This window comes from Aptenodytes patagonicus, chromosome 25 (assembly GCF_965638725.1).
Source record: "Aptenodytes patagonicus chromosome 25, bAptPat1.pri.cur, whole genome shotgun sequence".
NCBI classification, from domain to species: domain Eukaryota; kingdom Metazoa; phylum Chordata; class Aves; order Sphenisciformes; family Spheniscidae; genus Aptenodytes; species Aptenodytes patagonicus.
The window spans coordinates 329,365-353,891 of record NC_134973.1 but is presented as its reverse complement, the minus strand read 5'-3'; the positions used below and the strand labels follow the sequence as shown (position 1 = coordinate 353,891).

General features: G+C 43.8%; 1 protein-coding gene across 2 annotated transcripts; it reads left to right on the top strand.

Moving 5' to 3' along the window:
* The first annotated feature begins 1,981 nt into the window (after positions 1–1,981).
* LONP1 (lon peptidase 1, mitochondrial) lies at positions 1,982–24,188 on the top strand. 2 transcript variants are annotated; one of them, XM_076359088.1, is made up of 18 exons: positions 1,982–2,167; positions 4,327–4,415; positions 4,833–4,952; positions 7,544–7,772; positions 8,334–8,395; positions 8,949–9,078; positions 9,474–9,557; positions 11,256–11,476; positions 12,607–12,745; positions 14,841–15,019; positions 16,170–16,257; positions 17,744–17,866; positions 18,642–18,758; positions 19,045–19,185; positions 19,271–19,436; positions 20,438–20,646; positions 21,995–22,159; positions 23,716–24,188. In XM_076359088.1, exons 1-18 carry the CDS (start codon positions 2,063–2,065, stop codon positions 23,878–23,880), a joined length of 2,532 nt encoding a protein of 843 aa, XP_076215203.1. In that variant the 5' UTR covers positions 1,982–2,062; the 3' UTR covers positions 23,881–24,188. The 2 variants fall into 2 exon arrangements, with proteins under 2 accessions (XP_076215203.1, XP_076215205.1); XM_076359090.1 differs by lacking the exon at positions 1,982–2,167 and adding an exon at positions 2,404–2,424.
* The last annotated feature ends 339 nt before the right edge of the window (positions 24,189–24,527 follow it).

Below are 24,527 nucleotides of genomic sequence, written 5' to 3'. Positions count from 1 at the left end.
AGCTCTGAAAAATTAGTCCAGGGACTGGGGTTCAGATCAACAGGGTCCACAGCCAGGCATGGTCACAGCTGTTGCTGAACTAGACACCTGTACTCCTCCAGTGACATAGCTCAGGCTATGAAGGCCCAGGGCTGAGTTTAGAGCTCCTAGGCTCATGAGTGTGGGTAGGGGCCCCAAATGAGGCTGTCCCGGGCCATTAAGGCCTATTAGTGTACTTGGGGTGCATATGCAGACAAGTCCACACCTCCTTCCCTCCCAGCCATGCAGACTCTCCTGTGTGGTACAGGTAGTTTGGTTGAGGGATCTCTGGAGATCATCTAGTCAAACCCCTCTGCTCAAAGCAGGGTCAACTAGAGCAGGTTGCTCAGGACTTTGTCCAGTTGGATTTTGAACATCTCCAAGGATGTAGGTTCCACAACCTCTCTGGGCAACCTGTTCCAGTGTTCAATCACCCTCACAGTAAAAAGCTTTCTCTTTGTTTAAATAGAATTTCTTGTATTTCAATTTGTGCCCATTGCCTCTTGTCCTTTTACCGGATACAACTGAGACAAGTCTAAAAGCTCCCTTGAATCTTTAAATTTCATTTAATCTTTCAACAGGCTGAAGAAATGGGCTGACATGAAGTTCAACAAAGAGAAATGCAAAGTTCTGCACCTGGGGAGGAATAACTCCATGCACCAGTACATGCTGGGGGCCACTCAGCTGGAAAGCAGCTTGCAGAAAAGGACCTGGAGGTCCTGGTGGACACCAAGTTGAACACAAGACAGCAGTGTGCCCTTGCCGCAAAGAAGGCTAATGGGGGCTGCATTAGGAGGAGTCTTGCCAGGAGGTCAAGGGAGGTGATCCTTCCCCTCTGCTCAGCACTGGTGAGGCCACACCTGGCGTACTGTGTCCAGTTCTGGGCTCCTCAGTACAAGAGGACATACTGGAGGGTCCAAGGAAGGGCCACAAAGATGATGAAGGGACTGGAGCATCTCCAATGAGGAAAGCCTGAGAGAGTTGGGATTGTTCAACCTGGAGAAGAGAGGGTTCAGGGGCATCTTACCAATATGTATAAATACTTGAAGGGAAGATGGAGCCAGACTCTTCTCAGTAGTGCCCAGTGACAGGACAAGAGGCAATGGGCACAAACTGAAACACAGGAGGCTCCCTCTTAACACAAGGAAGCACTTTTTTACTGTGAGGGTGACCGAGCACTGGCACAGGGTGCCCAGAGAGGTTGTGGGGTCTCCATTCATGGAGATATTCAAAAGCTGTCTGGACATGGTCCTGGACAACCGGCTCTAGGTGACCACCGAGGTCTTGGCCTACTGAGGGTAAGGCTGGGGCAGTGGCCAAAGACACATTCACGGGATCCCCTAAGCCCTTTATCCAGTGAGGGTTTCTTTCATTTTTGGCTTTTTGGCCACACACCCCTTTCCCTCCACATCTCTCCACTCGTTTCACGCGGGATGCTTTGGCTTCTGTGCACCCACTACCCCTGGCCAGGGAGTGGTGAGGCTCAGCGGTGGCCGGGCTGACACAACGGCCGCGGTGAGGAGTCATCTCAGGAGAGCGTGGAAACCCGGCCGCCGCCTGTCCCCTCACAAACACCCCCGAGCCCCCCGCCGCGCTCCCGCACGCAAGGAGCGCTCGGCCGGAGCCGGGGCCCGAACCCCGGACCCCCAAGAGCGCTCGGACGTGCGCGCCGCCACGCGCCCCCCGGCAAGGCGGGCCCTGGTGCTCCCGGCGCCTGCGCGCTGCGGCGGGGCGGGGAGTGGGGGGGGGCGCGGAAGCGTGGCAGCGTGCGCGCGCCGGCAGCATGGCGGCCGCCCGCTGCTTGCGGCTGTGGGGGTGCTGGCGGCCGGCGCTGCTGGGGCCCGCACGGCGCCGTCTCTTGGCGGCCGCGTCCTCCGCGGCCCCCCCGGGTTCCGCGCCGCCGGCCCGCGCCGCCTTCAGCACCGGCCCGCGATGGCACCAGCGGAGCCCCGTTGGCTTGGCGGGGGGCGACGCGCTGGAGGGCGGTGGCGGCGGCGAGGACGGTAGCGGCGGCGGGGCGGACGCTGGCGGGGCCGGTCCGGTCATGACGGCGCTGACGCCGCTGCTCATCCCAGAGCATTTCCCCAACGTCCCCCTCATCGCCGTGACGCGCAACCCCGTCTTCCCGCGCTTCATCAAGATCATCGAGGTGAGGGGCCGCCGATCCCGGCCCTGGGCCGGGGGCTCGCCCTCGCCGCCCCAGCCGGCTCGGCTGGAAGGGGAGAGCTGGCCGCCGCCGAGAGGTGCCGGAGCCGTGGGGCGGGCGATGGCTCCGGGTCGGTTTTGCAGCTGGTTGCCGAGTGTGGCTTTGCCTGGCCTTGGCTGACAGCCCTTAAAGCGGGGACGGCAGTCTTTCGGCCGGGGTTTTCTGGTGGGCGGCATAACCGTCCTTGACCGCGGGCACAGGTGCGTGAGCTTGTCTCCCAGCTTCTGGTCATACCAGGGGTGCGTTTCTCCTCAAAGCCATACTCTTTGTCTTTACAGGTTTCTTTTAGTCGTAGCGTACTGGGTAGGGTAGCAAGGTGTGTAACGCTCTACGGCCTTCTGCTTCTTAGTGTTTATTTCTGACTGTATAGCCTGACCATATTGGAATAGTGGTTTCTTTTGGGGTAGTTACGGACTTCGGGTTTCATAAGTATTGCATCAGTCAGTAATGCTGCTTCTAACGGGGAAGGTCAGTGATTCACGCAGAAACTCTTTCAGAGTTTGCTGTCTTCTCTGTGTTCTTTTTCTGAAGGTTAAGCAAATGTGTCCTTGGTTTAGCTTTGTGGGCTTGTGTCATAGCACCAAGAAGAATATTTGTGAAAGCAGTAAAATGTGAGCTGCAAGAAGAAAGCATGAATTCGGTACAGAGCAACACTGCTATGGTGGGAGAGGGTGCTGAGAGATGGGGATGGTAATCTCAAAATTTCAGAGTGTGATCTTTCCCCTCTGCACCTCTATATGTATTTTTAAGAGCCATAAATTTGATCTTTGATATGTGACTTGAGCTCACAGGCCACAAATACTTTTTCCTCCTGAAATGCAACCATTTTGGAACAAGTACTCATATTTTTGCTCCTCACTAGTATTTTACTAATCTAATTTTGGAGTAAATGCAACAAGAACTGAATCAATAGTTTCCTGTTCCTGTAGTGTTATTTATTATAATGTTATTTCTACTGTAGTATCTTTTGCATGTCCAAATCTAATATGTGTAGTTTTTAGTGTCTTTCTAGATGTGCTGGGGGAAGATGATTATGTATTTTTATGATCTTTAGGCACACAATCATATGACACTTTTATGTAGAAGTCATTAATTTCAATGCATAGGTTAACAGTGCCTTACATTAAGATAATTGTTAAAAGCTCTCTCTTATCCTACGAATTTGTTGTGCTGCATTTAATACTTTATTTCCTGACAATGTGAAGTCTCTACAGTGAATATGGAATTATTAATTTTCTTCTTTCTGTTAATGTCTGTGACACTGGCAAGCAAGTTTTGCTAGACATTGTGCAAAATTAAAATAGGTGTGCCAAGATTAGAATAGGCCAACAACAGTGGTATTGCTCATGCTGCTCTGTCAAGACCATGCTGTTTATTGTCAAAAGCGTTGAGCAATGCAGCTTATGTCCATCACTTTGAAAGAACACTCAGTGGTCAGCAGTGTGACTTCATGCAATGGCAAAATTCATGAGGAGGTATTTTCTCTGTCACTGAGGGTTCAGCCTGCTGTGATAACAATTACAGTGGTGCTGGAAGATCTGCCAGGGGCAGATGTGTGTCATCCAGAGAGCAGAGGGGAGTAAGAAAGTAAAGCAGGAAGAAATACTGGCTGGGACTCAAAGCAGGGACTCAGTAGGCTGGTGGGTGTAGGACAGCAATTGAACAGAGGGGGCTTTGGAGAAGAGGATTTAAACTAGGGTGGGTGGGCAGAATTCAGGCAGTTGATGGGGAAGATTGGACTAGCTCCCCAGTAGGAGTGGAGAGCTGGGATATGGAAGGGGAAGGGAACAGTGATAGCAACAGAAACTCTTACAAAGTGTTGTTCAAGTGACTGAGAGGTTTCTTGCTCCTAAGACTTGTACAGAGTAGGCCTAGTTTCTGCCCCTGCCCTTGAGCTTGTCTTATGTACTTAGTGACTTGTTTTGAATACTCAAATGTCATGTTTCTCTAATATACTGTCCCCTAATGAGGGCAAGACTAGAAAAATCCGAGATTAGACTTCATAATTCAGTCTTAGGGTTTCACCATGCCTGGCCCTACACACTGAGGGTGCAAAGCTTACGGAAAATCCACCTCTGACTTCATGCCTATTGTTGTCCTAGGTAAAAAATAAGAAGCTGGTTGAGCTGCTGAGGAGGAAAGTTCGTCTTGCCCAGCCTTATGCTGGTGTTTTTCTTAAAAAGGATGATAAGTAAGTAGTTTCTCTTGATCTTTTTAAAAATCTAAAAATAAGCTATTTCTATGACTAGGCTGCATTTACACTAAAAGCTATGATCTGAAATTGCCTGCCTTGGATAGTATTACAGAAATTGTGTATAGGCTTGGACTATCCTCTTTCTATGACAGTTTTCATTGCCACTGCCAGCACTGCCAGGAGCTTGAGTCCTGCTTTAGAAAAGGCTGTTACTGTTTGGGAGGGAGATGAACCATCCAGGTAGTTGGGCAATTTGGAAAGGGGCTACATGGTGGTAACAGTGGGGATAAATTGAAGCGTCTTTGCTCCTGAGTCCAGTTTAAAGTTCTGCAACCAGTGATTGTTTCTTTCTTTTTTAATCTTACCTGCTTTCTCAAGATTCTGAATATCTACTCCAATTTTTTTCCTCAATAGCAATGAATCTGATGTAGTGGAGGATCTGAATGAAATCTACCAGATGGGAACTTTTGTTCAGATTCATGAAATGCAGGACCTTGGAGACAAGTTGCGTATGATAGTCATGGGACACCGAAGGTAATTACTTGTACTTCCACTGCATCTCACCAGACTTCTTTAGAAACAAATATATCCCTTTATTGTTTTCACCACGTATATGCATTTTCATACCCAACTCATCTATGGCAAGCTTTTGGTTTTTTACCACAACATATCTTGATAGTGCTCTGGTGCTCCAGCCCCAATATTCTGTGTACTACAGATGCAACAGGTTAGCCCCAAAAAGGAAGAGCTAGTGCATGTTATTCTCATATAAACTGTAATGTGATGCAAGCAAGCATTCATTAAGCTGAAGTATAGCAGTTTCTTTGACAAGTACAGCAAAGTTTAGTAATGGTGAAAGAAATTCTCTAATTCAAGCCAGTATTTGCTTTCAAAAAAAAAAAACCCGCAGTCCAGAACTGTAATTATGTCTTGTCTACATAGTCTTGTCCCAGAATTGAATTGAAGAAAATAGAATTATTGTTGGGAATATAGATTTAGCTATTTCTGCCAAGTATTTTGAGCTAAGACAATATAAAATTGTTGATTTAAAAGCATCACATAATTAATTTCCATTAGAAGGGAAAATACAAGGACAGAAACATGGCGGGGGAGACAGATTCAGGGTGGGTTTTGCTTTGAAGCGTTGCTTTTTTCCTCCCACTTCAGTTGCTGGACAGCAAAGAATGGGCAGTACTTCTCAAAGCTCAATTTGTGTGAGTTTGCAAGTCAACTCCTTTCCAAATACAGTCTTAGACATCCTGCTGCATTATCACAGCACAGCCTTGTTTGATTAGATTTTTGAAATAGGCACCTATTGGTTTTGGTTTACTTGGAATAGAAGTATTTCCCTGTAACTTGGAAGGTGTGGGTAATTGGTCTTTATCTGATTGAGACACAGAGCACTGTCAGTCGTGTCCACAGGAACCACACTGGATATCATATCTGAGGAGCAGGCTCATTTACGGGGAAAAATATAGAAAAGGAAACTTATATCAGCAGCTAAAATAATGAAATGTGGTGTCCTGCAAGTGTGGGTCCTCTCATTTCTAAACCCCTCCCTTAGTGCTCCCCATGCACCTTCTAGCATGCCTTCTGGGTCAGGGCAGCAGCTTCTGTAGTCAGTCCAGAGATATTTACATGCTGACTGGCCAGCTGGCTGCTGCCAAACTCTTTTCCGGTTGCCCTGCAAGGAGGTGTTCTTCTACCCAGCAACCGATTTCCACCACCAGCAACCCCACCTCCAGAAAATGTTTTTGAACTTAATTGTCTGTGACTCTATTCTGTTGACAAGAGTAGTCAAAATTAGTAGAAAGTTGCTAGTGGCAGACAGAGTAGTGGAGGAGGTCTTATTTTTTGAAGGAGATCACATGGAAAATAAGACCTACACCCTGCGCATGGTGGCAGTTATCCTGTGAGCTGGGAGTCCGCTATACCACAAGGTTTTTTTTGACTCTGTATTCACAGCCTAGTAAGACAACTTTGTCAAAGCCTATTGCAGTTGCGGAGTGTCTAGCACTCGTCTTTAGTGGGGAAACCTTTTAAGCCAGTGGAGAGGGCAAGATTTTGATCCCTTTCTGGAGAACCGTAGGTCATAATCTGTATTGAAAGCATCTGACGTGAGGTTGTATGCTCAGCAGGCAAAATTCAGAAAAGTTTAAAAATGGTAACAGGGAAACTAATTTTTTGGAAGGTGATTATGACGTGATCTAGCCTGTCCCTTTTAGGGATTAATACTCAGTTAATTGTTGTGGAAAATATTGTGGGTTTGATCTCTTTCAAAATCATAATCTAGGAAATCTCTTGGTGTAATATACCAAAATTTCAAACGTCTAGGTATGGAACAACTTCAAGGTCCGTTACACACATGGTATGTAATATTTAGTATTACAGTAGGTAATGCAGCAGATGCGGTTTAAAGCAGAGAGATTGATTGCTGAGAATCAGAAAGCTGAAAAAGCAGAACCTTATATTCAGAATTAAAGTGAAACAGTGAACTTGCTTTTCAGGAGAGACAAGAAGAGGGTATGAATCCACATCAGAGTTGTTGGTTCATGTAGCTAGAAAACTATTTCCTGAGCAGACGTACTAACAGTGATGCCTTGTTAATTGTTCTGTTTGTGTGCTGCAACTCGTCACTGAGAAGTCACAGTCTGTGATATTAAGCTTTGTGTGCATGTGTATGTTCACCAATGTTATTTAGAGTATTTTCCTTTTAATCATTAGAAATCTGTTTTTGTAGTTCTGCAACTGGTTTAAGCTAACAGAGTTTATGATAAAGGTGCTGTCAGCTGCCCTTGGCCTCGCATTCACACACCAATAGGCTAATTCAGTGGTCAAGTTGGTCAGTTAACTTTTTTGTATGGCAACTTACTTACTGTAAATTTACTTAGTAAGTCCTGTCAGTATCTACCATGTGATTATTACTGTTTTACTAAATCAAGCCTTATTTTGACAAAATGAACCAAAAGCTAGATCTTGTCAAAAAACATACAGTCATCTTTGTCAAAGTTTGAAATTTTAGTTTACTCAAAATACAACTTAGACTCTTTCCTTTTCATGCTGAAGAGCTGAAATCATATATAACCAAGGAGAACTGATTGTAGCTGGTTTCTCTTGGCTTTTAGAATTCGTATAAACAAGCAACTAGAGGTTGAGCCTGAGGAGCCTGAGAACAAACAGAAAGTTAGAAGGAAACAGAAGCGCTCTAAGAAAGAGGCTGAAGAGGAGCTTGGAGCAAAGGACCAAGCCGCAGAAGTGGTACTAGATCCTGTAGCTGCTTCCTCGCAGGAAGTTCTCATGGTAGAAGTAGAGAACGTGGTTCATGAAGATTTTCAGATCACAGAAGAGGTTAAAGTGAGTGAATTAATCATGCAAACTTGGACCTGTCCTGTAGAGTTGCACCTATATTTCTTGCTTAAAAGGAAGGGTTCTAAAATCAGGCTCTAATTTCAGGCCTCAGAAACCAGTTCCTCCTCCTCACAGTCACTGCAGGAGGGGATTATATGAAAATAATGATTTTTCATTATGACAGCTCAATTCCTTAGAACTGGTCACTTGAAAAAGTTGCTGAATAAAGAGGTTGGGCTGTGCTTAAATCTGTGTAATATCTTCTATCAAACTGACTCTTTGCTCCAAGGTGACTTGAGTGGTCAACCTGATCATATCTTCTGGCCAAGAACCAACTAAATTTTGTGCATGCATGAAGCCAGCCTATAGCCCTTCTTGCCTTGTCTCCCAGGAGGAATAGCTGCCCCAACACCAAGTACCATTACAGTACACCATTGCAGATGGGTGGCCAGGGGCCGTATTTCAGTGCTCCTGTGCTGGAGAGGTTGGGGAATGTCATATTTGTACTGAGGCCTTGTCTGTCCTTCTCCAGTCTTTTTGTTGATTAAATCTTTGTTGCGTTTATAGGCACTTACTGCAGAAATTGTCAAAACAATCCGGGACATCATTGCCTTGAACCCCTTGTACAGGTATGTATTTCTTCCCATGCTGCCCTGCTTTGGGAACAGCATGTTCTCAGGCTGGAGTACGCTGAGATTTTCTATTCCACTTGTCCTTTTGCTGTAATGAAGAAGAGATATTTGCTGAATTGTCACCTAGAATTTTGTTCTGGGATGCATTGTTGGAAACAGAGGGCAAGTTTGTAGGACGATAAGTCCTATGGCAGGTGATCTGGGTCTAAGTGAAGCTCACTGCAATAAGTATCATGGTCTGATCTATGTAACATGAGTATAGTAAGAGTCTTAGCATACTGGCACACAAAAATTTTAGATAACTGTTAAGAGAGCATTTAATATATTTGGTTTTATTTATCAGCAATCATTCCTTTTATCAAGTGATTTATGTGTTTGTTACTGAGTATTGGCTTAGTCAAATTTTTAAAAAATGAGTTATTTTGCTATGAAACTGAATTGTGTTTCATTTCTTTACTCTGTCATAACAAGTAAATAACTCTATAAAGAGAATCCCTTATGAATGTAAAAAGTTTACTGAGCATTTGGGTTTTATTACCATTTTTTTCAGAGAGTCCGTACTTCAGATGATGCAGGCTGGACAACGTGTGGTAGATAACCCTATCTATCTGAGTGACATGGGTGCAGCACTGACAGGGGCAGAGTCACAAGAACTTCAAGACATCTTGGAAGAAACCAGTGTAAGATGAAGCTTTTAACTAAAGCTGTGCTAACTGAATCAAAAGTATGTCTGTTATATGTCATGGTTTCTTTACCAGCGTCAGTACAGAGGGGACTTCAGTACTATGCTTGATCATAGGTTAATATCAGTGACTAGGTTCCTGTTGAAGGATATAGTAAGTCATTAATAACTTGCCTTAAGGGAAAGGCTGGATGCTCTGCATCTTCGGTGGCAAATAATTGTTCCATGCGCATTGGTTGCTTGCTGTGGAATTGCTACACGGTTCGTCTTTTTACATCTGCAGGTGCTGGAGAGTTCTCCCAGACAACTTGTCGGAGGGAAATTCTCCCTTTCTCACAGGGAGTTGCCCAGAGTACAGTGTCTGAAAACTCATTTTGTGACTATCTTTTCCAGATTCCCAAACGGCTTTACAAAGCCCTTTCCCTTCTAAAGAAGGAATATGAGCTGAGCAAACTTCAGCAACGTCTTGGAAGGGAGGTAAGTTTTTCAAGTAACACATACCTTGTATGTTATTTATATTGTGTCTACCACTGTGATGCTTAGCATGGCTGGTGAAGAATTTTAAAGCAAGACAATGGTACACACTCTAAAGGGAGGTTATTTTAGAGTTAAGATTTGCTATTCTTCTTCCGTTAGAAATTCAATTTTTCATGCACGTTGTAAAAGTAACAAGATGTGAGGCTACAGCATCTGCTGTTAAAATGTGTCCAAGTTGTAATTTCATGCAAGCAGGTAAATCCTAGAGGACGCAGTTTACCAAGCATCTGTGAAAAATATACAGCATAATACTGTATATAGCACATAACAGTGTAAATAGCACAATGTTATTTTAAAAGACCCTCTGCTAACCACTGTGAACTGCAGTAGTTCCTGACTGTTTTAAGTTCTAATCAGAATACAATAGCTGCATCAAAATAGTAACTAAGTATATGAAGTACAAAGATTTGTGTATACTGAGTCAAAAGTTCCTGGGTTTATTAACTCCCAATAATTGGGGCTTTTAAAATTCATGTTAAGTGCAAAATGCTTTTGGACCAGGGTAGGAATCGTTGGGGACTTCTTAAGCAAATTGGACACGTGCAGTCTGTGGGACCAGATGGGATGCATCCAAGGATGCCGAGAGGGCTTATCAATGTCATTGTTTTGTTGTCTCAATCATCTTTAAAACACTGTGGTGATTGGGGAGGTTCCTGGTAAGTGGAAAAAGGTAAATGCCATGCCCATCTTCAAGAAAGAGAATCAGGGAGACTACAGACATGTCAGCCTGCCCTCAATCCCTGGGAAGATTATGGGGAATATTCTCCTGGAAGCCGTGTACAGGCAAATGAAGGAGGACATGATTTGGAAGAGCCAGAAGGGATTTTCCAAGGGCAAACTGCCTCATCAACCTGATCGCCTTCTCTGATAAGAAGGTCTAGAGCACAAAGGGAGAACAATGACTGTTGTATACCTTGACATTAGCAAGGCCTTTTTTGTGGTCAGCCATAGTATTCTTATGACCAAATTGGGATGTTACAGACTGGAAGGATGTAGTACAAGGTGGGTGAAAAAATTGGCTAGACTACTGGGCAGAAAGGGTTGTGATCAACACTATAAAGTCTAACTGCAGCTAGCTACTAGTGGTGTCCCTCAGGGAGTCAGTAAGAACTCCTCAAGTTCAGCAAAGAGACATTCATAGTCCCACACCTAGGTTGGAATAACCTTGTGCAACAGGACAGGCTGGGTGCCAACTGGATAGAAAACAGCTTTGCAGAAAAGGACTTTGAGGCCCTGATGTACAGGAAGTTGACCATGAATTAGCAGTCTGTCCTTGTGGCAAGGAAGGCCAACTGCATACTGGGCTCTATTTGCAGTTGTGTAGGCAGCAGGTCGAGAGAAGTGGTTATTCCCTTCTATTTGGCACTAGGGAGATCACATCTGGCTTACTCTGCCCAGCTTTTGGTCTCCCCAGCATAAACAAAACATTGAAGTACTGAATCATGGCCAGCGGAGGCCACCAAGATGTGAAGGGAGTTGGAGTATGTCACAGAGTCACTTTTTATATTAGAACATGCTGCAAATTATTTCTGAGTACTATTTTCAGTTGCTGAGAAGGTCATAACTGAGAAGTATTTGGAAGCATTTGATGGGTTGTATCAGGAACAGAATAGTTACTGTATTTGTTGCTGTGTCTAGGTTGAGGAGAAGATCAAGCAAACACATCGCAAATATCTTCTCCAAGAGCAGCTGAAGATCATTAAGAAAGAGCTAGGTCTGGAAAAAGAGGACAAGGATGCTATAGAAGAGAAATTCCGTGAGCGACTAAAGGAGCTGGTAGTGCCAAAACATGTCATGGACGTGATTGATGAAGAGTTGAACAAGTTGGGCTTGCTGGATAATCACTCCTCAGAATTCAAGTGAGTGCATGGCTGTGTCCTCTGCTATCAGGGTTAGTTGGGAGAATGAGAGAAATCAATACAATTCTGTGAAGCTCTTACCTTAAGAGTTTCGTTTCTCTTTTTGTTGTAGTTGTTTTCCCTGAATGTAACATATGATCACATTCTAGCTATAGGATTGTTCTCCAGGTCTCCTATGTTTTACTGTAATTTGCCTCTTTTGATCATTTTAGGTCTTCTCTTGCAGCCTAATGCTGTGGATAAGAACTGTGCCGTTCCTTACCCCTCATGAAATATGCAGCCCTTAATTTTGGTTCTTCTCTCTTGTACTTAGGTGTTTTCATTAGATGTGAGAGAAGAGAAGCTAGTTGCTAACACATGACAGTGGCTAAGCTGGACCAGCCAGCCGAGCATGGGAAGGCTGTGCTTCTCTGTGTTTATGACTGCACACAATTTACTATTTACTGCATCTTGCAGACTTCCTTGTACATTTGAATCCCTGATCTGAGTGTGCAGAGTTCTAAAACAGATGAGTGCTGCTTTTATGCACTTGTGTTCTCTTCAGTAGCAGTCTGTTTAAACTGATTATCTCTACCATTAGCTTCCGCACTAACATCCTTATCTCCCAGTCTTAAAATCTTTCTCTGTCATGTTGTACATCCAGCTGTTTTTCCCTGCTTCTGAGCCAGGATCTTTCTTCTTTATGTTGTCTTGGTCCACTGGGGAAACAGAGAAGACTGGTTTTCTATCTTTAAGTTTCGTGACCTGATCCAAACAGTTGACAGTAGTGCAGAGCTTACAAACAATGCTGCTCATCTTCAGATAGGAACCAGCCCCACACCAAAAAATCATACAGGGAATTTGTGTGCAGAGATCTAGGTCTTTGCATGGTACGTTGGACATTCTTTATCTCAGGAAAGCAAAAGCTGTGGAAAAAAACTTTGATTTTTGGGGGGGGGGGAGGGACAAGGGAATGAAGACCATAACGATATGTTAGCAATGACTGCTCAGATAATGATGTTCTTTTCATAGTCTCCCTTCCATGAGTAGTTTATATCCCACTTGTTCTAGATGAGGATATTTTGGAAGGCACTGGAGGATGGCATGAGCTGGTTGTTGTCAAATCACTCTCATTTCTGTGTTTCTGTCAGTGTTACACGGAACTACTTGGACTGGCTGACATCCATCCCATGGGGTAAGTGTAGCGAGGAGAACCTGGAGCTGACCAGAGCCCAAGAAGTTCTGGAGGAGGATCATTATGGAATGGATGATGTCAAGAAGCGAATTCTGGTAAGGCAGGAATAGGCAGTGTGTCCTATTTCACACTCTGCTTAGCACCAGGCATTTTGGTTGTGTTTCAGATTGCAGCTCTCCGTTGAATTTGTGTTAATTCATGGATCAAACAGAAAGCTGAATCAAAGAACAGAATGTTCCCATGATCAGTTAATGTGTTTAATTACTCGTGGCAATGAATGTCATATTCTGATTTTGAACAGCAATATACTGTTTTGCTACTTAAAGCTGAGCAAGTGAGTAAGTGTCCAAGGGAAGCAGTCTCTGGATTTTAATCAATTCGTTCAGAGACTATTAAAATGGTTCCGCTTGACTGGCAAAGTTACTGCCTTTCCAAAACACACTGAACCTCTACTCATACCTCTAAAATTAAGAGGGGGGGAAGTTAGTTAAGGTGCGTGTTTGCCTCACAACCTTTACCTATCCCCAGATTTGTGTTGGATGCTGAAGGGTTTATAGTCTGTGCAATACAGCCCTCATATAAGCAGACAGGGTAGTTTTCAGTGTTGCCTTGTTCCACAGCTTCTGTCACTTTTGCCTGAGGATGTCCCGCCTGTGCTTGCTGTGGTTAGGGAAGCTGTTTTAAGTAAGAGTAGATACTTGCAACAGGTTGCAACAACTTCAACAACTTGCTGTGGGAACTGCCTTCCTTTCCAGGGGACAGGAATAGGCTCCTCCTTGTAGCCAGCCAATGCATTCAAGCAGTGAAAGACAATCCCAGTGCTGGCAGAATTTGTATCATACTGGGCAAGTGCATGAAAGTCCCCAGTGGGGGGGGAAACAGGTGCAAATAGTGACTTTGCATTAACAAATCATGGTGAGAGTTTAGCAGATTTGGTGAAGCTGTTGCGTGTAGCTAGCCTTCAACTTGGCCATTTCCTTCCAAAGAGTGTAGTAAGGCAGTTTCTCTTACTGTCCCCACATGCTGTATATAGCAGAGCTTTGTGTTACCTTGGGGACAGTGCTGATGGTACTTAGGCCACCTCAGTAATTGTTGTGCACAGAAACCATATAGGCATCTCCTAAGCTAACAGTAGAATGTCGTTATATATAATGAATAGTAAATTCTTAGACATCCTGGGATTTTGCTTTTATTAAATTGCTTTGTTCCAGTCTCTTCTAGAAAAAGATAAAGGTTGTGAAGTATCTCCTTGCTGACAGCCAAAGGGGGCTTCTTTCCCTAGTAGTGCCCAAGACTTGTGACTAAATCTCGCTATCTGATTTATTATTTTGAATGATTTGTGGTAAGCCTGTTGTTGCACACTTGCAAGCTGATAACCCCTTTTGAGTATCAGTCTCTTATGTTGCATGTCAGCGCTATTCATGCTGACTAGGTCCAGCCTTTATTAGAGTTGCATCATATAGGTCTGTGGCCTCCACACAGAGGAGACTCCCCAGTGGTAGCAATGCAAGCGAGGTTGATGATTTTAAGGTACTGAGAAATATCTACGCAGGTTTGAGCCTTAATTAGATTGATGCTATTATCCTTGTGTAGTATTGCTGTGGAGTTCAGTGCTGTAGGTGGAAGAGTTCAAGGCTCATCTTTGCTAAATAACTGGCTTGTTACAGGAGAACCACATCTCTCTGCCCACTTGCACAGTGATTTCTCCACTTAAGTGTATGAGCCGTTGAGACTTCAGTTCTGAACCGTGATCTTTTGATTTTTCAACTGCTGAGTGTTATTTGAAGGTTGTCTAGCATAGGAGTGTGAAAAGATGCAGGTTTAACTTAGCAAAGAAGTAGTGGTACAGTAGGAGATGTTCACATGTAGCTTGAGAGACTCAGGTGAGAACTAAGGAAGTTGGGAGAAGAACTAGAAGTCTCTCTTCCCACTCCAAGACAGTGGAGGGAGAGACTGCTTCTCCTGGTGAGATGAGTACAGAGCACAAAACCCAGGGACAACTAAGTGTGTAAATAACCAGAGGGAAAAGAGGTGCACCAGTATCCTTACTTAGATTCTCCCCAACTCCTTTGAGGACCAGTTTTGTGTATGATGCTTGTTTTGTAATCATTGCTTGACCTGATAACAAACACGTTTTGGTGTTGCTGCAGTTGCCCTCTATTCACTACTGGTGCTTCATCTGTTCTGCAGGAATTTATAGCAGTCAGCCAGCTGCGAGGATCCACCCAGGGGAAGATCCTATGTTTTTATGGCCCCCCTGGGGTTGGCAAAACCAGTATTGCCCGCTCCATTGCCAGAGCCCTAAACAGAGAGTACTTCCGCTTCAGTGTTGGAGGGATGACTGATGTAGCAGAAATAAAAGGACACAGGTCAGTGTAACTCGAGCAGCAATTTCTACTAATGTTGTCAAAATAGGAGCCTAACTACAGTTGGATAATGTGTGTAATTTTCTTCTCTGTTCTGACCACCCTTGCTGACAGGAGTTGGGATATAGGAAGAGGTGAAAAGGATAGCAAAGGGCGGAGTTTGGAACATAATCATATTCATGTCTCTTAAGTGCAGTCACTCCCTGCTTCTTGTGTATGCTTATGGGAGGTCTTTGAAAAGCTGTGTGAGCTACCCAAAAGCATTGGACTGGTGCCAAATGCTAATTCATGTCCATCTATAAATGACAGCACTAGAGAATGGTGACAGTTTGAACAGGGTCATTCACGTGTTCAGGTGTGATTGAGACTTGGTTTCTGAATAATCAGGAGGGAGGTGCTGCATGAGGAAAACTTGGGAACAAGAGTATTCGTGGGGAGAACAAGAAGACATGAATACAAAAATCAGTAAAACCCTGCCACGGGTTTATTTTCCTTCCACATACACCTGAAAACAAAACTAGCAGTGTTTTCAAACTCGTAAGAGTAGCTGTTCTGCAGTGTGAATTGAACCTGTGAGGTTCTGCCCTATATGATACAGAAGCAGAGAGAAATATTTCATATACTTTTCAGGATGTTCTCTGCTCTGTGCCTCTTGGCATTCGCTGTTGTTACCCTCTTGCTCTGTTTCTGCATGTTCCTGGATGCCAGTTCCCTCTAGCAGAAAGATTGTGTTTTGCTGTTAGCAGTTTGTTCCTTCAGTGTATCTCTTGATTTACACGGATCTTCCTTTTTTGTCCCTACCAAGTGAGGGAGTGAAACGTTCCCTTTTCTAACATTTCTTTACCCAAAACCCAAGAAGTCACTATTCAAATATTTCTGTTCTCAGCCTTACCTCTTTGCTTCCCTCTACTTTAAAAGTGGTTAAAACTAAAGATAAAAACTGCAGTCCAGGAGTATTCTGCCAAAATTCATGTCTGATCTCTACTGGAAACAGACTAGATGGGTCTTGGTGCTTAGTATGGTGGTGGAGAATGATTTTGATAGATGTAGAAGAAATACAAACTTGTTTCCCAGCAGGATATATCTGTTCTATCAGCTGCATGCTATGCTGTACTTTACAATGGTTCCCTAAATACAGTCTCTGGTAAAACAGGAGGACATATGTTGGAGCAATGCCAGGAAAAATCATCCAGTGTCTGAAGAAGACCAAGACAGAGAATCCACTTATACTTATCGATGAGGTGATGTATCTGGTCTGTCTTCTAGTTTTTGCTCTTAAAAACGTGTATCAATTCTTGACCCCAATAGGAAAGGTGAAGCAGTAACACTCCTAAAAATCCCAGTTTTTTTTATTTAAATGAGGCTGGGCTCTCAAGTTCTTTGGGTGACAGTGATACCTTAGACCCTTTGTTTTCTCTTCCTATAACAGATTTCAACTTTAATATTGCAGTTCTCATTAGTGCCCTAATCATTGCCCATCATGGCACTTCATCAGATGTGCCCTTCTCATTAAATTGCAGCTGTTTGGATCGTGAGGATCCTAATGGAGCTGGCTGGATATTCAGAGGCTTCAGTAGCTCTCGTGTTCCCTACCTAGGGATGTATGTACATCATTGTGCACAAAACCACTATGACCCGTGTAATTATTAGAAAGAGTCACTCTCTCAGCAGGTCTAAAGCAAGACCATAAGGAATAAGATGCTTACAGTCAATTTGTGGTCTGATTTGAGAATAAATGAGACAGGGCTACCAGCCTACTGCTTTGTGGAAAAGCAAATAAGGACACGATATAATAGCAGGTGTTCAGAATAGACTAAAGGTCTCTCTAACCTCCTTGTGTACCATGCCTGGGAAAGACCAACAGTAGATGTCTTGGGAATGGTATAGGAGACCAAGAAACTGGGTAATGAGTTGCAGTGTCATGTAACCAATGAGTATCTTGATTTGAAAGGTAATGAAACCTGTAGGTCATGGCACTTAAGTGGTGTTGGTGAGGAGCCTTTGTTGGCCATAGTAGGAAATTGCATTACGTCCATCTAGTTAACAGTACTCTTAGGGAGAAAAAGCAGTGGACAGTGGCCCTGTTGTGACCTTTTCTGAGGACATGAACAATGCTGAAAGAGACAGCAACCTTGGACATGGTCCTAGGCAGCCGGCTCTAGGTGGCCCTGCTTGAGCGGTGGGGTTGGACAAGATGACCTCAAGAAGCCCCTACCAGCCTCAATCAGTAGTCTGTGATTCTGTGAAAGCAGCAAAGGTCACTAGCTGACCTGTGATGAGTGGCTGTGTATAGGTACTTTGCACCTTGGGCAGAGTAGGTAGAGTGTTTTAGCTTACATATTAGGGAAATGGTATAAGCTAGAACCCTGTAGTCCTCCTACTGTGGAATAAGTATTCTGGTCTGTGACTATAGCTTAGCTTAGCTTAACGAGTAGTAGCCCACTAATCCATGATAACTCACTTGCTTTTGATTGTATGCACACTCCCTGAGACTTCATGGTGCTTTTCTACAACACTGTTAAAGTCCTGTGTCTTGTCAGGTGCGTCATGTGCTCACGCAGTAGGATAGTGGGGACTTGGGAGAATGCACAGAAAACTGATAGACTGATAGTGGCTGGTTATGAACAAACATATCAAGATTTTCAGATGGAGCCTTTAAATAATCTTTGCATGAGAATTTATTGTGGTGAGAAACTTCTTGGAGCATTTAAAGTTTTTCTCCCGTAGGTGGACAAAATAGGAAGAGGATATCAAGGGGATCCATCCTCAGCCCTTCTAGAGCTGTTGGACCCAGAACAAAACTCTAACTTCTTGGATCATTACCTTGATGTTCCTGTGGATTTATCAAAGGTATTTCTGTCTTCTGCAGAGGTTGTAGAGCTGGAATGTATGAATGTGTATCAATGCAGAGATTTCCTGTCTATGAAAAGATGCTGACATTTTAGTCAGTTGGAAAGTCAGACAGATGGGATTGAGAGATGAGTGGTATAGGGCTGTCTCTGCAGGAGTTGGCTTTAACCAAAGTGTCTGTACATACTTAAGAGAACACTATCACCAGCAATGTCCTATAGCCCTAACTCCCCGTAGAGCTAGGGACACAAAGATGAGTGGTCTCAGCTAGAAAAGGCAGGAGTTTTTCTTCTACATAATGATTGGCAGAGTTGCTATGAAGTGAGGTGGCCTCATGCTGCTGTCAAGCTTTTGAAATTGGTTGTCTTCACACACTGTTGCACTTACTGTGCAGCTTACATTAATTGCAGAATTGATGGATTAGAAATATATATACGTAATTTGGTCACTTCTGTGCTAACTTTGTAGAAGGTAGAAATAACTTAGAAGTGAGATCTAGATCTCCCCAGGCAAATAGTTTCCTGGTCTATATCAGACCATTCCAATTTCCCAGTTTGTGCTGTGTGTATTCCTAAAGACTTATTTTGGGGGTAGGGAACATCTTACTACATAGTTCTAAAATCCAAAACTTTTCCTGTAATAAAAACTAGATTCCACAGAGAAGGTGATCTTTCTCCAGCCCTTCAGACAGAGAAGCACAGAACTGAGGAACTATTGCTTGGAGTAAATTAGTGGGTTAATGAAAATGCTTAATAGGATCTTGTAATATTTCTAGGTACTTTTTATTTGTACTGCCAATGTAACAGAAACCATTCCAGAGCCACTGCGGGATAGAATGGAAGTGATCAATGTATCGGGATACGTAGCAGAAGAGAAACTTGCAATTGCAGAGGTAAGAGAAACCACTGCTGGGCTGTGAATTACATCTGATAAAATGTTTTTGGCAGATTCAGGCTTGTATATTTACATCCAACTGTGTCCAAAAAAATTAGGCACGTGGCATTTTGGACAGAGTTCCTCTGATTGGAACATGCAGTTAAAGTAACTCCAGTGTCGCATAGGCTGTGGACTCCAGAAAATGGCACTGACCTAATAGCAGAATGAAGCTGAGTGAATTGGAACCACCAGGCTTTTGTCACAAATACTAACAGAAGGATGTGGGGGATGATTTCTTTCAGAGGTACTTGGTCCCTCAAGCACGAGTTCTGTGTGGCTTGGATGAAAACAAAGCCAAAATCACATCGGATGTCCTGACTGTTCTCATCAAGCAGTACTGCAGAGAGAGTGGGGTGAGGAATCTGCAGAAACAAGTAGAAAAGGTGAGGGAAAGTTGTGTGTAACCATGACCACTGTGCTTCAGCCTTCTCAGTTTTTTCTACAGAAACAAATTACTGTCTCACTCAGGTATTGAGGAAATCTGCCTATAAAATTGTGAGTGGAGAAGCAGAGATGGTCCAAGTAACACCTGAAAACCTGCAGGACTTTGTAGGAAAGCCAATCTTCACTGTGGATCGCATGTATGAAACCACTCCTCCAGGAGTGGTGATGGGTCTGGCCTGGACAGCTATGGGTGAGACAAAATGACTTTTGGGTTAACGTCTACATTTCCGTATAATTTTCAAAAATCGAATGTGATAGTCAAACTGAATTTTCCCTACTGAGTCCAGTGAAGTTCTTCTACTGGCACCAGTAAAATTAACTTCTGTGGCCTTTTAGATCCTGACTACTTCTTCCCTGAAGAAGGGACACTTTCTTATTCCCTTACCCAGGCTCATTTTAGCTTCAGCCAGCGTGTTTTCTCTTTATGCTCCATATCCCATATGAACCACATACATTAGGAACAGCAATGACTAAAAGCATAAGCCTTTTCTGAGAGGACAAGACTGTGTCTGCTTCCTTAAAAGTAGGAGGTGCCATTCTGACTTACGGCACAGCTGAGGCATGCTGTATCTCTTCAGTGATGTTGCAACACTGACTTGGCTTTTGATGTCAAGGGCAGATACTGGTATTCTAGCACTCTGTTGGGGTGGGTGCAGTTTGCTAGTTACTGTTCATTGGATTACTCCCCTAATAAATTAGGGGCTTATGTGCACCACAGTATGGAAATACAGCACACAGTGAAGGATATGACCGCTGCATACTCTAATTGACCTTGGGTAGAATTGAAGTAGTTAAGAGGGAAATGATCAGTACAGTGGAGAAGGTAAATAGATGTCTGACACTGGAAAGCTGAACTGGCTAGAAGTGTGTTATGCTATGAGGTCATCTTACTTTTTGGCTACAAAGAGCCTGAAACCATTACAAGAACTGATTATTTCCACTACATAGGGGTTGCATCCATATTGGTGGAGTGTGAAGTCCAAAGAAGCAATGAATGGAGACTGTCAGTGCAGTGCTAGGCTTCCTGAAGGGACTCGGAGAGCAGGTTTCAACTGCTCTTTACCCAAGAACTAGTGTCTCATTAGAGAGTCCCAGTTCCAAATTCCTGACGTTGCTTCTGCATCACCAAAACCTTCTGGTTTGATTTGCCTTCAACTTTTTTCAGGATGTTGTTTTTCTTTTCTTTCTTAGGAGGTTCCACTCTGTTTGTTGAAACATCCCTGAGGCGACCCAAAGACAAGGAGAACAAGGATGGGTCCCTTGAAGTAACAGGGCAACTGGGAGATGTCATGAAAGAGAGTGCCAAAATAGCTTACACATTTGCAAGAGCCTTTCTGATGCAGAAGGACTCCAACAATGACTTTCTCATGTCTTCCCATATCCACTTGCATGTGCCAGAGGTAAACTGATGCAGAATTCACAGAGCATGCATAGCAGCTAGGCTGGTTTGCTCCCCTAGACTTGAAGCTGGAAAGCACTTCACTTGTCCATATGTTGTGCAGAATGCCCTCTTTTAGCAGTAAAACCTAGAAAAGAAGACATTTTCCTCAGGATCCTGTGAAAGCATTCTTATAAGCTATGTTTCCATTCCTTTCTGCAGCAAGCATGTGGCGAGAATACAGGGGCTTGGATAACGCTGTAAGGAATCCTAGACTTTTGTTGTAGCTGTTGGCCCTGTTGTGCAGGTGGGGAAACCATGGCATAAAGATAAGTGATTTGGATAAAAGCTTGTATGCAGCTACAAGGAAACCAAAGTTTAGGTCTCTGTGTTACCAGGCCTTCATAAAGGCTTCAGGTCATTTACACGTAATTGAAAATACTACTCTTGGTCTCTGTGCCATGGTTCCTAGTCCATATAATGGCAGTGATTGCATTTTTCCAGTGTTTGGGCTGAAAATAAATGCACACAATGCTCAGAGGGGCTTATACACTGTGTAACAGGCTTTGGGCAGGTGCTCTACTTGGTGCTTTACTGAAGACAAAGTTTGTACTATCACTGTGCCCAGGCTTTGCTTCTGAACTATTGCATGCTTTAACCTAGTCCACAGTCTCCTTGTTGCAGCTTGTTCTGTGTCTGTCCAGGTACTTGGTTGTTATTTGTGTGTTTGTTTCCTGGTGGATCAGAAAATGGCAGACATCATCTCTGCCTCTACTCCCTCTCAAACATTCATTTCTTCTGCTCTTACCTCAAAGATCTGTTTGATCTCAGATAAATCCAGACTGTCACTAGTTTAGGCCTGGATTTTGTTGTGCTTTCTAAACTAAATGATCTTTTCTGCCTTGAATGATTTTTCAGTATTGTCCTCCACTGTTTTGTGACTCTTGATGCTCTCTTCCTTTGTGATGCTGACCTCTGTTACTTGTTTCCATGGTTGGCTTAGGTCAACAAAAAGCTTCAAAGCATTCATACTCTGTTTTTTGCTCATGTTGCTTATTCAAAGTCCTGAGTCGGATGAGTATTGTGGTGGCATCAGGCCAGAAACCAAACTGTAGACTCATGGATTATTCCTCATGAATAAGATGAGGACTGACTTAGTTGTTAATAGATCGGCCAATTCAAATAGCAGGATTCTAAAAAAAAAAAAAAAAAAAAAAAAGCAGTGACACTTTCACAAAAACCTTTGTGAAGACCCCCTGAAATTGGGGCCATGTTAAAACAGCAGTGACAAAGGTACTGTCTGGCTTTGCTACTCTTTGAATGAGCTAAAGGCAGGGGGTTTGTGCTTTTTTTTTTTTCCCCCCAAACAGGGAGCAACACCAAAGGACGGACCAAGTGCAGGGTGTACTATAGTAACAGCTTTGCTATCGCTGGCCATGAATTGCCCAGTGAGGCAGAATGTGGCCATGACTGGAGAGGTGTCATTAACTGGAAAAATTCTTCCTGTTGGTGGAATCAAGGAAAAGACTATCGCGGTAAGAGCTCTTACCTTGTCTCTGTGCGTCATCTGTGGGAGAGAGCCCTGGATTTGGCTCAGCGGTGACTGGGACAACCAGAGTGATTGGTCCTGTAGTGGGGGAGGCAGTGATTCAATATACACTGTGGAGAAGCCTGGTGGGGAACATGGGGATCTTGGCTGCATCTCTGGCTGTGAGGAAGAAGATGGGACCCCAGGCTTTGTGCCAGGGCATCTGTGTTGATCTAGTTACTAGACTGCTAGAATTAAGGGTGGAAGAGATCATCTGGCTGTTAAAGCTGTCTTTGCTATTACAGACTGGTATGGTCCAATAATCTGTGCTGGGTTGAAGTGCCTGTTTAAGGAGGGCATCCAGTGTAGATCTGGCAGTATCCATAAGGTATCATCCTTAACATTAAGGCTCTGTTCCCTAGTTCCAGCTTGAATTTGTCCGACTTAAAATTTCGTACAGATATCCCTATGTTTCCTGTTTTAGATGGAAGGAACTTACTTGTAGTGTCTTGCATTTTCCCCTGTGAAGTTTCTTTGTACATCATAATCAAGTTACTTAACTTTTTTTTTTTTTTTTTTTAGTAAGCTATATAGACTAGGTTCTCTGAAGCACTCTTGCAAGCACTGGATTTCTAGTGGTGCTTGCTTTTTTGGTTTCAACCCTTTGCAGTTTTCAGAATTCTTTTCCAAGCATTGAATCTCTCTCCGTACTTTTCATCTGCACAGCTCCTGTCTACATCAGCCTTGTATCACACACATTTTTCTGTGTTCAAGAACAGTATTAGCTCTTTCGGTAGCCTGTTGAGCTGGGGCTTCACATCAGTGTTCTGTCCCCAAAGCTGTTTGGGCTGCAGCCTTGTGCAATGTGATTCCTTCTCCTCATGTGGCTTTAAAATGGGTAATTTTGCATTTTGTTTTGTGGTAGTCATTACAGAAGGACTAGCATGTGATAGGGATGTCTGTGGCACTGATGACTGGCTGCACTTGCAGGAGTGTGAGTGGCCACACAGGGATAAGTGCAGGATCACCCATAAAGTGAGTGGGTACAAACCTGCCGCTTGATGAGTGGGCTCCACTTTCTGTACTCCTGATGCAGATGTCCGTATCGAAAGGTTCTGTAGAATGGTGCTATGGGTCTTGCGTATTGATGTGATGGGTTGGTCTGATAAGCTGTGTCTAATTCTTCCTTTGATTCTAGGGTTTATCCTCACCCAAGTTGGAACAGACTTTTAAAACTCTGTAAAATAGTATGAATTGGTCTAAACAATTCCCCAATGTGCTGACATAGTCCTACTAAAATACCTCCCACTTCTGCTCTTCCTGCAGCTGAGAAGGTGGGACTGGAGAGTGTGTGTTTTGGGGGCTTGGGGACGTCTAGAACAGGATCCACCCTTAGTGACATCTCATAAGTAACACCCTTGCTGCTCTCCAAAGAACAGAGTAAAGCCAGATCATGCTCCTAAGTAACTGTTCTTTTTGCTTTCTAAAATGGGAGAGTGTGTTTCTAGTAGATTGATGGATTTCTAGGACTCAACAGACTGCATAACTTTCTCTTCCCTGTAGGCAAAGAGGGCAGGTGTTACCTGTATTATTCTGCCATCAGAGAATAAAAAGGATTATTACGACCTTGCTGGATTCATTACAGAAGGACTAGAAGTGCATTTTGTTGAGCACTACAAAGAGGTATTTGATATAGCATTTTCAAAGCTGGATTCTGCTGGAGGATGATGTTCAACAACCTGATGGCTGGAAGGTGGTCTGTCCCTTAATGCTCAGCCCCCACCCAGAAATGGGGTGACCTGGGGGCAATCCTGAAGTGGGACATGGAGCTATTGCTGCTGCGCAGCTGCTGAAATGAATTATGGCTTTGGTAGAATAAAGTATTTCTCACCCTTTAATATTGAATAATGATCCACGTTACATATTTCCAATAAAATTGTGAAATTTTACCTAAGGAACGTGCATGTTATCAGCCACCAGCAGTGGCGCTGTTCTAATCTCTTCTAATTAAAGATTTTTCAGTTATTTCACTGTAATTCTAAGTACCTGCTTATGGAAATATTAAGTCTATAGAGCTGGGGTTATGATTCACACCTAGAGCATTCCTGATGTACTGGTAGTTGAGTAGCTCTGAGAAGCATCTTCCTGTCTCAGCCTATGAGCCTGTGCTAGTCTGGAGGGGGAACTGAAATTCCTCTAGGACAGTTCAGCAGAGCTAGCGCAATTCAGCTGCAGAGGGGCACGGTTCTCCTCCAGATTAAGTCACAGGTCAATACCATCAGAAACAAGTCCAGGCTTAAAGAGAGCGCAAACCTGGACAAAAGAGCAGTGTGCTCTATCAGCAGTTAGCACCGCACTCTACCATGGACTCTCTT